The 14,467-nt window shown below is 45.5% G+C and overlaps 1 protein-coding gene across 3 annotated transcripts in view; it reads right to left on the reverse strand.

The window, feature by feature from the left end:
* LOC133373926 (collagen alpha-1(I) chain-like) overlaps positions 1 to 14,467 on the reverse strand; it is a 152,371-nt gene that overhangs the window by 60,666 nt on the left and 77,238 nt on the right. For 2 of the 3 annotated variants that reach the window (XM_061604349.1, XM_061604347.1), the window contains exons 24-30: positions 13,002 to 13,046; positions 11,475 to 11,528; positions 9,533 to 9,640; positions 5,611 to 5,664; positions 3,421 to 3,474; positions 1,907 to 1,951; positions 245 to 298 (exon numbers count right to left, since the gene is read on the reverse strand). The exons of the other annotated variant lie outside the window; for it this stretch is intronic. In XM_061604349.1, coding sequence (XP_061460333.1) covers positions 245 to 298; positions 1,907 to 1,951; positions 3,421 to 3,474; positions 5,611 to 5,664; positions 9,533 to 9,640; positions 11,475 to 11,528; positions 13,002 to 13,046 — 414 coding nt within the window. The remainder of the gene's footprint in view (positions 1 to 244; positions 299 to 1,906; positions 1,952 to 3,420; positions 3,475 to 5,610; positions 5,665 to 9,532; positions 9,641 to 11,474; positions 11,529 to 13,001; positions 13,047 to 14,467) is intronic. 3 annotated transcript variants of the gene reach the window in all.

Genomic DNA, 14,467 nt, shown 5'->3' on the forward strand with positions numbered 1-14,467 from the left:
ATCTACCCCAAGTAGCACTTAGCTGGATACAACCCAATGTGAATTTTCGTGCTGTTGAAATATATTTTAATATATTGGATGGAACGGACTTATGGATGAACACATATGCAATTGACATGGGCCAGTTACAGACTGATCTGATCATCCCTATTCAGGACCATGAATCCCAGATCCTGGCCAGCACAGCAGGGAGCGGGCAGGTCAAACCAAAGGGATAGCGAAGTAGGTAGCATAGAATGGGAACCTGTGTACCCGGCTTTCCTTCTGAACCATCGATTCCAGGAATGCCTCGTAAGCCCTGGAAGAAACATGGAAAGACAGAAACACCGTTAATAGCATCACTAAAGATTGTCATGATGCTTTTTTCCCCGAGTGCTCGAAGCACGGCATAAATATCAGCTCAAAAATCTGCACAGCAACCTGGTATGGCAGGACACTTATCATTATGCCCAGATTAATGAAAGCCAGGCGCCATAGACGCTTATCATAGGAAGCCCCCTTCCTTGTTTATCTAGCACAATATTGTCTAGTACAGGGGTTCCCAAACTGTGGTCTGCAGACCACCAGTGATGCACAAGCTCCATCCAGGCGGCCCGCAACGTGTCTAGGGATTTGTGGTTGAAGGTGGGAGACAGCACATCTATCACATAAAATATTCCTATTGATTTTTAATTGGGTTTCCACGGCTTCTTTCATCTCCTCTTTTGCATTTTTTTTGTATCGCAATTTGAATTCTACGAAATTCAAATTACAACACAGTAAAATGCAATCAATAAGAAACAGAAGAAGCAAGAAAAAAACCCAGCAAAAATCATCCTGTGTCCAGCACAGCACATTTGCTACAAGAAGTAGGAAAAAAACATCATTGAGTGGATCGCCAAGACCCTCAGCAATTTTCAAGTGGCCTGCGGTGGAAAAAAGCTTGGGAACCACTAGCCTAGTAAATAATAATAATAATAATAATAATAATAATAATAATAATAATAATAATAATAATAATAATAATAAAAATAAAAATAAAAATAAAAACAATAAATGTGGATGCTATTAACTTTTGAGGGCTGATTTAAAAGGCTGCATTGAACCTCATTCCTTGAACCCAGAGCCAGCCCACGTGCACCTGGATTTAGCCTAAAAATATTATGTGCAGCTTCTTGTCAGGGTCTGGTCTCAGAAATTAACAACAGCAAAACGCTGGCCTCTTGTTAAAAGGGCACAACAGGGCATCCAGAGAGCAGCTCCGTCGAACAGGGATGAGGAATCTGTGGTCATCCAGAGGCTGCTGAACGACAGCTCCCACCATCCCTGACTCTAGGACATGGTGGCTGGGACTGATGGGACTTGTAGCTAAGCAAGATCTGGAGGACCACAGGTTCCCCATCCCTGCTGTAGAAGGAACAGGGAACTTGTGGCCCAAGGATGTTGCTGTACTCCCAAGTTCCCATCAGCCCCGGCCAGCATGGCCAATAAGCAGGGATGATGGAAGCTGGAGTCCACGAACATCTGCAGGGCCACAGGAATAGCCCCCCTGCTCTCTACAGTCTATTTATTCATTTTATTAGATGCTTGCCACACATGGAGCCTCCGCACAATCTATATTTTATGGTCCTAAAATATTGTAACAATCTTTTTTTAAAAAAAGAACATCATGATAAATCCATAAAACAGCAGCAAAAACATACAGTCAATAAACAGCAAGGTTATCCTAATCCATCAAATGCCTAGGAGGGGTTGTGACCTGGCAGATAAAGGGTGTCAATGTCGGTGCCAGGTGGACCTCGCCAGGGAGGGCATTCCACAAAGGGGAGCCACCACCAAAAAGGCCTTCTCCCTTGTCACCACCCTCCGAACCTCCCTCTCAGAAGCAAAGGCTGAGGATGGCCACAGTGGGAATTCTAGTACTTACTGGGGGTCCTGGCATTCCAATGAGCCCACGCTGGCCTATCCGGCCCTGGAGGGAAGACAGCAGCTATCAGAAGAGTCTTTTCTCTCATTAATCAGTGAGCTTACTCCGGAAGCTTCCAACCCTATGTGCTCTTGAGTAGGGATGGGATCTGTAAGCTAGTGATGGTCGACCTAACAGGCCGGTATCAATCCGAGCTTGTTCTTTGTCCACGAGCCACTGGTTTTATTGATCCGTTTCCCCCCCTCAAAAATATTGATATTAAAAATTTTAAAGGGAGTATCAGTATTTTGAAAGGAAATATCAATTAAATTGTTGTTCTTAATATTGACATATTAGAGGCAGATTTTTTAAAAAAAATAAAATCAGTTTCAAAAATAGCTGCAGGAAATTGCTACATAAAAACCCAATCTGCCGTGAGAGAGAAGAAGCTAATTAATGGAAAATTCGGTACCAAATCCTAATTGGGGGGAATTCCAGCACATCCCTGCTCTTGAGCCACCAACATGTTATTAGGTATTAGCCAGCACAAAACACCAGGAAGCTGGTGTCGGTGTCTGGATTATTATCTAAATTTCTTTCTTCCACAGGATCATTCCACATCTGGAGTGCTATGCCCAATCTAAGGCACCACCAGAGCTTGGAAAAGTTACTTTTTTGAACTACAACTCCCATCAGCCCCAGCCAGCATAGCCACTGGATTGGGCTGATGGGAGTTGTAGTTCAGAAAAAGTAACTTTTCCAAGCTCTGGGCACCACATTTGAAGAAAGACATTGCCCAGCTAGATCATGTGCGGAGAAGGATAGCCATGATGGTGATTGGTCTTGAAACATGGTTCTTTGTCATGGATGGGAAACCTCAGGCCCAGGGTTGTAGTCCTCCAGGATCTCGGAGGGTCTTAGATCCCTTTTTTGGGAGCAGGGTCCCTATGTCTCCAGCATCCTAAGAACCAATCAGCACGAAAGTTAGCCACTCAGAAGAGTCTTCTAACATGCTTCCCTGTCCTTTCCTGTGGAGCCAATCAGAGTGAAAGGAGATGAGTCAGCCACTGAGAAGACTCTTTTAAGCAGCTTACATTCTCCTCTTTCAGCTGATTGGCTCCTCGGGATGACTGTTGTCGTGGGAGAAGTTGTTAACAAGGATCTCACTGGCAACCCAGCAGTAAAAAAAAACGGGGAGGGGTGTGGCTATGACTCCCATAAAGGGACCCTGCACTTCTGAATTTGCAGCTACACTACAGCTCAGGCATGGAGGGCAAACGGCATTTAGCTCCTGGGACTGAGGTTCCCCACCACTGCAATGCATTTCCAAAGCTGATTTAGTGAAAGACATCTTTGTTTTGTATTGATTGTTACTCCTAAAACCAAATACACAGAGTGACAGAAACACTTGAAATTCCCTTACACATTTTCCACACCACCAGTAAGCATTCATGAGCAACACCCCCACCCCTATATCCAACCCCCCAGCAAAAAAAAAGGTATTTCCTGCATGAGACTTATGAGTTATTAGATACCTGGTTGCCTCGTGGTCCAGGCCTTCCTTTTGCACCATCTGGACCACGACTGCCCTGCAATTCAGAAAGAAAATTATGTTATCTCGTGCAAAGCTGAATTCCGTACAGCCATCATTCTTCCCCCCCCCCCGCATTCTCAGAGAGAGAGAACATCAGGGCCAAATCACAGGTTATGCAGGAGATCCACATGTGGATCTCTTGATTTATTCATTTTTAAAATATATATTATTTATTTTGAAAAGGCCCTTTAGTTTTGATTGGAGAAGGTTTTTGGGGAGGAAGGAAGAAAATGTGTTCAATCCTTTCCTCCCCTGCTCCATTTCCCCCATATAAAAATCAATCAGTGAAGTTGACATTCATCTCCATTTCGGGGCGGGATACAGGTAGAGCATTTGTTCCCGAACAATTTCCCTCGTGGGGGTGAATCACAGTGTTATTTAGGTTGTGTATATGAAACCAGGGGGAGGCAAGGGTTAAAACAAGGGGAGAGAACTTTTTTCTTTAAGCCCGAGGACCATACTTTCTCACGGGCAAACTTCCCAGGGCCAGTGGTGGGAGAGGCCACAGCCTAAAATGGGCGGAGCAACACCTGAAACTCCTCCCTTTGTTGAGCAGGTTAGATTCCAGACACGCAAATAAGTTAGGGATTCCTACAGACCCCTGTCTCCTTCCAGGAACGCAAGAGGCCTTATCACAGTTCAAGGACTCTTCCAGCCAAAAGCACTCAAGGAAGGTGCCGAGGGCAGTCCGTGAGGGGCACAGGGGGACCAGTGAACCTGGGAAGAAGCAATGTGACCTGGTGTCATGAACCCTGCTGATGAGAGCTTGTGGTGAGTGGCTCTTGACAAGGAGGGGAATGGGATCCAGGAGACAGCCCCAGGGGGCTGGATGGGAAGAGTCGCAAGTTCTCCAATGACCGCTTGAGTTCAAAGCTACAGACTCCTGCAGTAGGGACAGAGACAGGCTCCACAAGCCTCCTCCTCTTCATCCCTGTCAAGTCAGCCTCTGCCCAGTCCGCCCCCTGGAGATGGGGAGGACCAGCTGCGGCCAGAGCCCTTCAAGGGGGGAGCCCTCCTAATCCCTGCCAGGCCAGTCAGCGGCCGCCCCTCCGTGTGAGGGAGGTAAGACCCCAGCTAGAGCCAGCATGCTGCAAGAGGAGGGGCTGGAGGGTGAGTTGGCAGACGCCGCCCCACCTCCGCCACCACTGGCGCGTCACGAGCTATGCAGGCGTGAACAGATGGAATTCCCTAGAAGTGCCCGCTTGCTTGCCCCAGTCCTAGCCTGAAAGACAGTGCCTGCACAAGGAAGCCGCCCGGACTCTATTTCAGAGGGTCTCGAAGGAATGCCTGATGCGACAACGTCCAAGATTGTGTAGGCTTGCTTGCTCAGGTCTTTGCTGTAACCTGGGTAATCTGCAGTATGATCTGCGTGTCGAAGTCCTTTTCAGCGGTGCAATAAAGAAAAAGACCTCCAGGGCCTCCAGATCTGCATCTGATGAGCAGAGGACTGGGGAGAATCCCAAGTCCCAGAGGGAGAGGGCTGGAGCATTGCATGTGGCCTCTGGGCCTGAGGTTCCCCATCCCCGGGTTAAAAGCCTCCTTCCACCACATAGTGGGCTCCAGTAAAAATGGAACCCTCTTGTAATTGATCTAGAGATAAAAGAAACATCAGGAAATCAGATCTGTCTTTCCTCTGCCCATGCTGAAATGGACTCCCAGCCCTGTAACACGGAGAGAGGGGCGAAGCCTTATACTTTTTAAGACACTGTTCTTCAACTTTGGGTCCCCAGATGTTTTTGGACTACAGCGCCCATCAACCCAAGCCACATTAGCCACTGGCTAAGGGGCAATGGGAGGTGTAGTCCAGCAACATCTGGGGACTCCAAGCTGAAGAACACTGGTCTAAGATCAACGGCAGGGGGAAAAATGACTTGTACAGGAGTCCGACATGGCTTTCCAAGCAGCCTCGAATAAAGGCCAGATCAGCCTTGCAAGAAATGGACCTCACAACAAGCCTGCGAGGTAGATCACTGCTATTCTCCTTTTGCTGATGGAAACGTGAGATTACGGCTACACTCTTCAATCCATGGCAGAGACTGAACTCCAACACAGAGTCTCAGGAACCGGCTGTGTAAGGATTGCTCACAACTACCCAGCAAGAGCAAAGGTAACAAGCGAGGCTTAGACTAACCTTCGGCCCTTCCGTGCCATTTTGCCCAGGGGGTCCAACCTGTCCTTCCTCTCCCTGGAGGGGCAAAGAGATCCAGTATTTAGCCCTTTAACCCAAACCATTTCACAACAGCATATCCAGGCTGGATGCAAGGCCGTCCAGATTAGGGACGGGCGAATCTGTCACTGTCAGTTCCTCTCTCTCTGTCTCATTTTTCCAATCTTAAGTTCAGTTTTTCAACATTTCCACATCAGATTGCTATATTTCTTTAAAAAAAGAAGGATCCTCCCAAAAATTCATCGGCATTTTGGTGCCAATTTCACCTAAAACGCACTTCTTTTTGCATGCAATTTTGCCTGATATACACATTTTTAGCAAAGCAATTTCCCCCAATATCATGCATTTTTGTATGTTATCTTTACAGATATATGCATTTTTATGGACATTTTACCCCAGTATATACATGTCTGTACACATTACTTGCTGGAGAATTGCACTGCAAAAATGCAGAGAAGTGCAATTTCGAAGGATGGTTATGTTCCAGTCCTTTTGAAAGTGCAAATTAGATAGATTCACATTTAGATGTAAACGTATCCCTGGTCCCTAGCCCTGATCCAGTGGTGATTGTGAGCTGAATATAGGGAGCATGGAGACGCGCACAGTACTTGAACTGGAACCAAAATGGTGCCACTGGGAAACAAGAGGGATGTATCAACATGCTCAGGTGAACTCTGAGGTTTGCAAAAGTACAACAAAAAAGAGTTAATTTAAAAAAAATCAAGGGAGACATCCACCCACCAAAAATGGCGAAGCACCGTGACAGCCGAGTACGCTCAGGAGGCACAAAATGTTGACTGACAATCAGAAGCGAAAAATGGATTCAGTTCACATTTAAAGCCAAATCTATCAAATTTGCACTTCCTGAAACAATCTGAGAACAAAAAAAAATAGCCATCCTTCAAAAATCTCACTTATCTGGATTTTGAAACGCAGTTCTCCATCGAAGCAAGGTTTATAAAAATGCATAAATTGGGAGGAAATGTGTGTAAAAATGAACCTAGGGAGATGGTACCTAAGGAGATGGTGGGCTCTCCGACACTGGAGGCATCCAAGAGGCAGCTGGACAGCCATCTGTCGGATATGCTTTAATTTGGATTCCTGCATTGAGCAGGGGGTTGGACTCGATAGCCTTAAAGGCCCCTTCCAACTCTACTATTCTATGATTCTACTCTGACTGGCAGAGGGAGGGACATTTAATTAAGAACTAGAAGACAGGTACTGAAAATGGCAAGTTACGTTGCCCAAATCTCACAATTCAGAATGCCAGTGTTTTGCAACCCCTCACCATAAGCTGGATCTGAAAAACAAAATTCTTCAGTGAAGCTGTTAACATCTCTTCCACCCAAGCTGGGCTGTTCTGGAATAATGGGCTCAAGTTGCAGGAAGCCAGATTTCAACTGGACATCAGGAAAAACTTCCTAACTGTTAGAGCCATACGACAATGGAACCAATTGCCTAGAGAGGTAGTGGGCTCTCCTCTAGAGGCCTTCAAGAGGCAGCTGGACGGGCATTTGTCAGGAATGCTTTTATTTGGATTCCTGCATTGAGCAGGGGGTTGGACTTGATGGCCTTATAGGCCCCTTCCGACTCTATGATTTTATTAATATCTTAGTGAAAATAACATAAGGAATGCATTGTATTAAGGGAAATCGCTTGCAGAAATGTGTACGTTAGTCAAAACTGCATACAAAAATGCATTAGGAGAAATTGAGGTGTTTTTTTTTTAAAAAATCACCAGTTGCTGCAAAAATTGGAGAACTGAATTTAAGATTGGAAAAATGAGAAATCAAGAGAACCAAAATGGACAGACCTTTCCATCCCTAGCATTGGAAGGGAGCAGCCCGCTGGAGGAGGGCACGTCTGGCTTGGTGGTTGGTTGGGACCCTGAACAGAAGCACTTCCATTAGGAGGAGAGAATAGACTGCAACATTTTGCTGCAGGTCCCTCTTTTTCTTCTGATTATGAATGTGTTTGAACAGGGAGCCAAATATTTTTGGCTCCGAAGTATGAAAGAGGCAAGATATTTGTGTATATGTGTGTGTGTGTATGGGTGTGTGTGTCTCTCTCAATTTCTTGAATTTCCAGAAAGTCACCTGTAGGGGGACCCCTTCTGTCATTTTTATTCTCGGTGGAAAAAATGGAAGATAGCAGTTGCAATTCCTACATGGGAATAAGCCCCACTTAATTCAATACTTCTAAGGACTGCAGTGTAAGTGGTGATGGGCAAATCTGTCAGTTTCAGTTTCCCTCAGTTTCACATTTTCCCAGTCTTAACCTCAGTTCTCCACGTTTCTGCAGCAATTGGCCATTTCTTTCTTTCTTTTAAAAAGTCCTCATGAACATTCGTCAGCATTCGTGTGCGGATTTCTCCTGACCCACCCATGCTTCCATGCAATTTTGCCTAGCATAAACATGGTTGCAACAGTCTTCCCTAACAGGATGCATTTTTGTACGTTAATTTTAATCATGCATATGCATCTCTATGCACACTTTACCCTAGTACATGCATGTCCAGTGCACAGGACTTGGCTAGCGAACTGCATCGCAAAATTCGGAGAAGGGCAAATTTTGAAGGATGGGTGCATTTCGGTAAGTGTGAATTAGGTAGCTATGGCTTTAAATGGGAACGGAATAGAATTTCTCCCTGATCTCTAGCTGTAAGTTTGTATTCCTAAACAGTGTTCCAGCTGCTCTGACAAAGCCCCCTCTAATTCACACAATCTTCCATCTCAATAAATCTCTTAGCCTTTAAAGAAGGCATGGCGAATCTTTGGCCCTCCAGATGTTGCTGAACTACAACTTCCATCAGCTTCAGCAAGCATGGCCAATGGCCAGGGATGAAGGGAGTTGCAGATCAGCAACATCTGGAGGGCCAAAGGTTCCCCACGCCTGCTTCAAAGGTCCCACAATACTCTTGGTTGCAATGAGACAAATATTTATTATTATTTATTTATTAGATTTATATCCCAACCTTTCTCCCAGTAGGAGCCCAGGACAGCAAAAATGTGGCTCCCTTTTTGAACTTATTAAATAGGATGGGCTGTTATGTAAATTGGAACATGTTGGGCTATTACTGTCCCTGGCAACCTTGCAATTATTGGCTGTGAGGACATATTTGATTGTTTTGTTTTATTTTATTTAACAAAATTTATATACCGCTCAATTGTGCCAAGCAATTTTCCAGTAATTCTCCATAAAAATAATTAAAATAAGTAAGAGCATTTAAAAGGCAATTACAAACAGCAGTAAACTAGAAAGAGATGTAAACACATCAACATATATGTGTCTGCATAGGCTTGCCTAAACAGAAATATTTTAAGCAGGGAAAACAAAATACAGTGAATGTGTCTGCCTGATGTCAAGAGGCAGGGAGTTCCTAAGTATAGATGCCGCCACACTAAAAGAATGATTTCTTATCAGGGCAGAATGAGCATGATGTCGCATCTGTAACAGCGGCAGATTGAAGTGGTCAAGTGGGCACATATGGAGTTAAGGCAATCCTTCAAGTAACCTGGTCCGAAGCTGCTAAGGATTTTAAGGAACACCTTGAACTTGGCCCCGTTTGATTGTTTTTAAACATTTCCAGATCATTGATCATATTCTATGAAAAGTAGAGTTGGAAGGGGCTATAAGGCTATGGAGTCCAACTCCCTGCTCAATGCAAGAATCCAAGTTAAGATGTTTTTAAATGTCTTTTAAAAAATAAAATGAAAATGAAATAAATTGTATTATTTTGCCACTTTGTTGTTAGCCGCCCTGGGCTCCTCCGGGAAGAAGGGAGCATTATAAATGGGCTCCTGCTGGAAGGAAGGGCAGGATATAAATCAAATCATAAATAAACACATAAATAAATATAGTAAACAAACAAAATTCAGTTTCTTACTTCAGCTCCTTGAAATCCAGCAAGGCCTTTGGGCCCAGGAAAGCCCTGAAACCCTGGGACGCCTCGAATTCCTGGCTGTCCTGTGGTCCCTTGGAGTCCAACAGTACCCTAAGAAAAGACGACAGTGCAGAGGAAATTGAGACACCTAAATTTCTAAAAGAAAATAAGAAAAAAAGAGAGAGTTGCATGGGGTCCCCCAAAGAAAGCCGGATGGCCGCTGCACTGGAAACCTTAGATTCGTGGAAAGGACGAGATGGGTTTAGGGGCCGATCATCTGTTTCGCATGCAGAAGATCCCAGGTGCAATCCCTAATGGCATCCCCAGGTAAAGCTGGAAGAGAACCCTGCCTGAAACCTCGGAGAGCAGCTGCCGGCCAGGGTAGACAAAACTGAGCCAAGTGCACCCACAGCCTGACTCAATATAAGGCAGATTCCCATGTTCCTGCCTAGATCCTGAAATATTACTTCTGGGCTATCTAAAAACAACCACCACCAACCCATAGTTCTAGATGTAGATTTAGAGACAGCCCCAAATTGGTTGATGACAAAAATACATCTAGCAAAAGAACGTGTGGGAGGGACCCGCAAGGCACTGTCGGTAATAATGCTCAAGGGTTGTATCCACCTACGTTTTACTCAGAGTAGACCGACTAAAATGAAGGAACCCAAGTTAATCATGTGCATTAATTTCAGTGGGTCTGCTCTGAGCAGGACAACCATTGGGGACAACCCCAAATTAACATAGAGCATGCAGTGACCAACTGAACAAGGTTAGGAATGGATGGCTTATATTCGAGAGCGTTCCGAATGGCAAATATTAGGATAATATCCAACCGTATCATGCCTTTGCTTTATTATCTGAAGGACCTTATCTTCCAGCATGAGCCTGTCTCAACTCTGAGATCATTGGGGGAGGCCCGTTTCTCAGCCCCGCCACCCTCACAGGCACGCCGGGTGGGAACACAGGACAGGACCTTCTCAGTGGCTGCCCCCAGGCTCTGGAACTCCCTACCTAGGGAGACTGGCTCCCTCCCTGCTGTCCTTCCGTCATCAGGGGAAGACTTCTTTTCCGAAGGTTTCTGGGGACTGGCTGCAAGGGCTATTGAATAGGATGCCTTTTTACTGATTTTTATTTTATTTATTCAATTTCAATTTCAGATGTGTGCTGTTTGTTTGAATTGCTACGTCTGAAATGGTTTTAATTCTATAGTAAGTTTAGTTTTAACTTTCTGTAGGTTTTACTTATATGTTTTTAGCCAGATACGCTTTTCTCTAACCTGCCTTGAGTCCCAGTTCTGGGAAAAAGTCAAGATTTAAATGAATAACATAACAATAATGATCAGAAATGCATCTTGAAAATGTGTGGCTCCTGTGCAAAACATCAAAATAAGAGCAGCAGCAACAGTCGACATCATTATCGTAATCATGCATCACATCAGGCCATGCTCTTTGGGTCTACCTAGCCAAGGAGTGACAACTCTTCACTGGAGGATGGCCCATGAAGGCAAATGGGGAACTGCCCTACCAGGTCTGCCCTCAGCCAACCCCACCAGCCGGCCTTCTTGCTTACAACCCTTCCAGGGGATTGGCACAACCTGTCAGCTGCCACTTCCTTAGTCTCAATGTTGCCCTGGTAGAATGCCAGTAAAGGAGAGGATGGGGACAAAAGTAGAACGAGTTGGCTCTGCCTGTCATTGGATCTGGCTCCGCCCCCGTCGGGCTCCCTGCCTTCCGACCCACCAACTCCAACGGGCACTGGCCACCACTGTGACCAATACCTCTTCTCCAGGGGCTCAGACACAGGTCTTTCTTAACTGGTTGAAGAGAGGGATTGAACACGGGATTTTCTGAATGCAATGCAGTTGTTTGCCCCTCAGGGGAGTGCGGAGCCTGGAAGAATATCAAAAATTAAACCTCATGCTGGAAGAACCATGTTACTGTACCTGGTCGCCTGTGGTTCCTGCATTCCCTTTTATTCCAGCTGGTCCTTTGCTCCCCTGGAAGAAGAGCAGAGGTTAACATGAGAGGGTGGTTAAGCAGAGAAGGCAGACTGGTTTGGACGCCCCTTAACACAGGGGTGGGGAACCTTCTGCAGCCCAAGGGCCGTGTTCCCTTGTGGGAAACCTTCCAAGGGCCACATACCAGTGGCAGGCAGGGCGAGAGGCCAAAGTGGATGGAGGGAAAGGATGCAATCCGTACCTTTGTATGTACAGGAGAGTGCAGTAGTGTAGTGACAAATTCAAAAGTGGAGGGTCCCTTCAAGATAATCACAGCCACGCCCCTCCCCCTTTCATTGTTGCTGGGTTGAGAATGAGATCCCTGTTCATGCCTTCTTCCCCAACAACAGACATCCATAGAAGCCAATCAGCATGAAAGGGAAGTGTTTTAGCTGCTTAAAAGAGTCTTCTCAGGGGCTGACTCACCTCCTTTCATTCTGATTGGCTCCAATCAGCAGGAAAGGACAAGGAAGTACATGAGAAGACTCTTCCCAGTGGCTAACACACTCCCCTTTGGCTTATAGGATACTGGAGACATAGGGACCCTGCTCCCAAGAAAGTAAGCAGTCTAAGACCCCCCACCTCCAAGACCAAGGACAACTACACTCCTGGGAGGCTGTATTCCAGCCACACAAAGGTACACACACAGCTCTCTCCATGCTCTATCGGGACAAGCAAGAGGCACACTCGCAGTTCAAGAACATATTGCAGCCAAGCAAGAGCACTCAAGGAGGGTGGGGAGAGGGCTGTGGACTAGGGAGAGTCCCGAGGGCCAGAATGAGAGATCTGGAGGGCCACATTCATCCCATGGGCCTCAGGTTGCCCTCCCTTGCTTTAGTAAATCTACTTTTGAATTTGACTCTCTCCCTTGGCCATTCTTTAGGAGGGCTGGTATTGTCACCGAGACATTGCTTGGGGAGCAGGGCTATCAAGGCAGAACTTCTCAGACACTGATGAATGAGGATGGTATGACACACACACAAATCAGTGCAGAACTGTGGCAAAATAAACTTAAGATTGGGTTGTCGGATTTGCCCATCTCTGTCCCAGAGTAATTTGCAGATCAGAATGCAGTCACCTCTTCTTTGCTCAAAGAAAATGTACCAAAATTCATGCAAAAAAGAGCATATTTTAGGATACAATATGCACACCACCACATTTCTTTTGGTGCATATGGATGTATGTGGGAAACAGACAAATATGATGCATTTTTTTTAAAAAAAAATACAGATTGATGTGGAAACCGGATGAAATAAACTTACGGACGAAGAGATGTGAAACTGACATGAATAAGAAATAAAGGGTTCTCTCCAGTGCTAGCTCTACTCAGAAATAACTGGGCTTGACCAACTTAGATCCAGCCATTTCAAGCGGTCTACGCAGAGGAGCACTCAGCGGTATACAACCCACAGTGATGCGTTCACTGCCATTACTACCATCTCTGTGAGCATTAGCAGGAGCAAAACTACGTACTTGGTCCCCCGGGGGTCCTTCCGGCCCTGGCATCCCGGTCAGCCCCTTGATTAGAGACAAAAAAATATTTTTAAAGAAGTAAGATCCAAAAAGTTAAGACACACAGAATCATGCCCTCGCCTGCCCCCTCTCGAGCTCTACCCTTTGGTTAACGGACACAAGAAAACACAAAGGCACAAGGCTGAGCTGGAAATTCTCCAAGAAATTCCAAATGCTTTGAAGTTTGGTGGATACCTTGCACCTTCTCCTGCCACCACATGTTTTCTGGAGACAGTGTTCTCATTGGCTGGCAGCCTCTGCTCCCAGAAGACCCTTGGAATGCCCAATAGTGGCTGGCAGCTGCCGAAAGAACAGCCTTTTCCCAAAAGTGTTCAGCCCATCCACAAAAACTGCTGAAACTATGACCCTTGAAACTTTGCCACACCTGCTAATGGGACAGCAAAACCCAGCACTAGAAATCAGCATGAACAAAACAAGGAGATCATCACCATCCCGTCCTCTTTGGGGAAATTGGCAGGGAGGAAGAGGAGATCTTAGGAAGGTGCTTTAATCAGACCATTAGTCCATAGAACTCAGTGTTGTTTACACTGACTGGCAGCAGCTCTCCTAGGTTCCTGGCATGGAGTCTTTACCAATCCTACCTGCAGATGCTAGAGGCCGAACCTGGCACTTGCTGCAAGGGAGGTGTTAGAATTCCACCCACTTCAGATTTGGTACCGAATTTTCCATTAATCCACTTATTCTGAATCGCTGAGGATCAGATTTTAACTTAGTGAATTTCTGCGGCTGTTTTTGAAAATGGACATTTAAAAAAAACTCGCCTGTAAAACACTGATCGTCAGAATGATTTTATCGATATTTCCTTTCAAAATACCAGCATTTTAAAAGGAAATTTCCTTTAAAATTTGCTTAAAAAATATCGATATTAATATCAATATTTTTTCCAAGCAGAAGAAAAACACCACCACATTTTAATATACCAGTGTTTTAAAAGGAAATAACAATATTTCCATGAAAATGTTGATATTTGCTTTAAAAATATCAATATTAATATCGATATTTTTTCCAAGCGGAAGTAAAGGCAGCAGCTAGAGCAGCCTTTCCCAACTAGTGGGCCACCAGATGTTGTTGGACCACAATTCCCATCTTTCCTGACCATTGGCAACGCTGGCTGAGGCTGATGGGAGTTGTAGTCCAACAACATCTGGAGGCACACTGGTTTGGAAAGGCTGAGCTAGAGGATACAGAACAAATGCAGATCGATGCCAGCCTGTTAGGTTGACGGGATGCTTGCGAACTGGCACCGGCCGACGGATCCCATCCCTGCTTCCTGCATGCAGAGCATATGGTCTCCCACTGACCTATGGCAAGAGGAAATGCCTGGAGGGGAAGTCAAGATAAACGGCCCAAAGGCCGCGAGAAAACAGTTAGCACATTGAAGCTGCCATTGGTGCAAGTCTGTGGAG

Source organism: Rhineura floridana, chromosome 20 (assembly GCF_030035675.1).
Source record: "Rhineura floridana isolate rRhiFlo1 chromosome 20, rRhiFlo1.hap2, whole genome shotgun sequence".
Classification (NCBI taxonomy): Eukaryota; Metazoa; Chordata; class Lepidosauria; order Squamata; family Rhineuridae; genus Rhineura; species Rhineura floridana.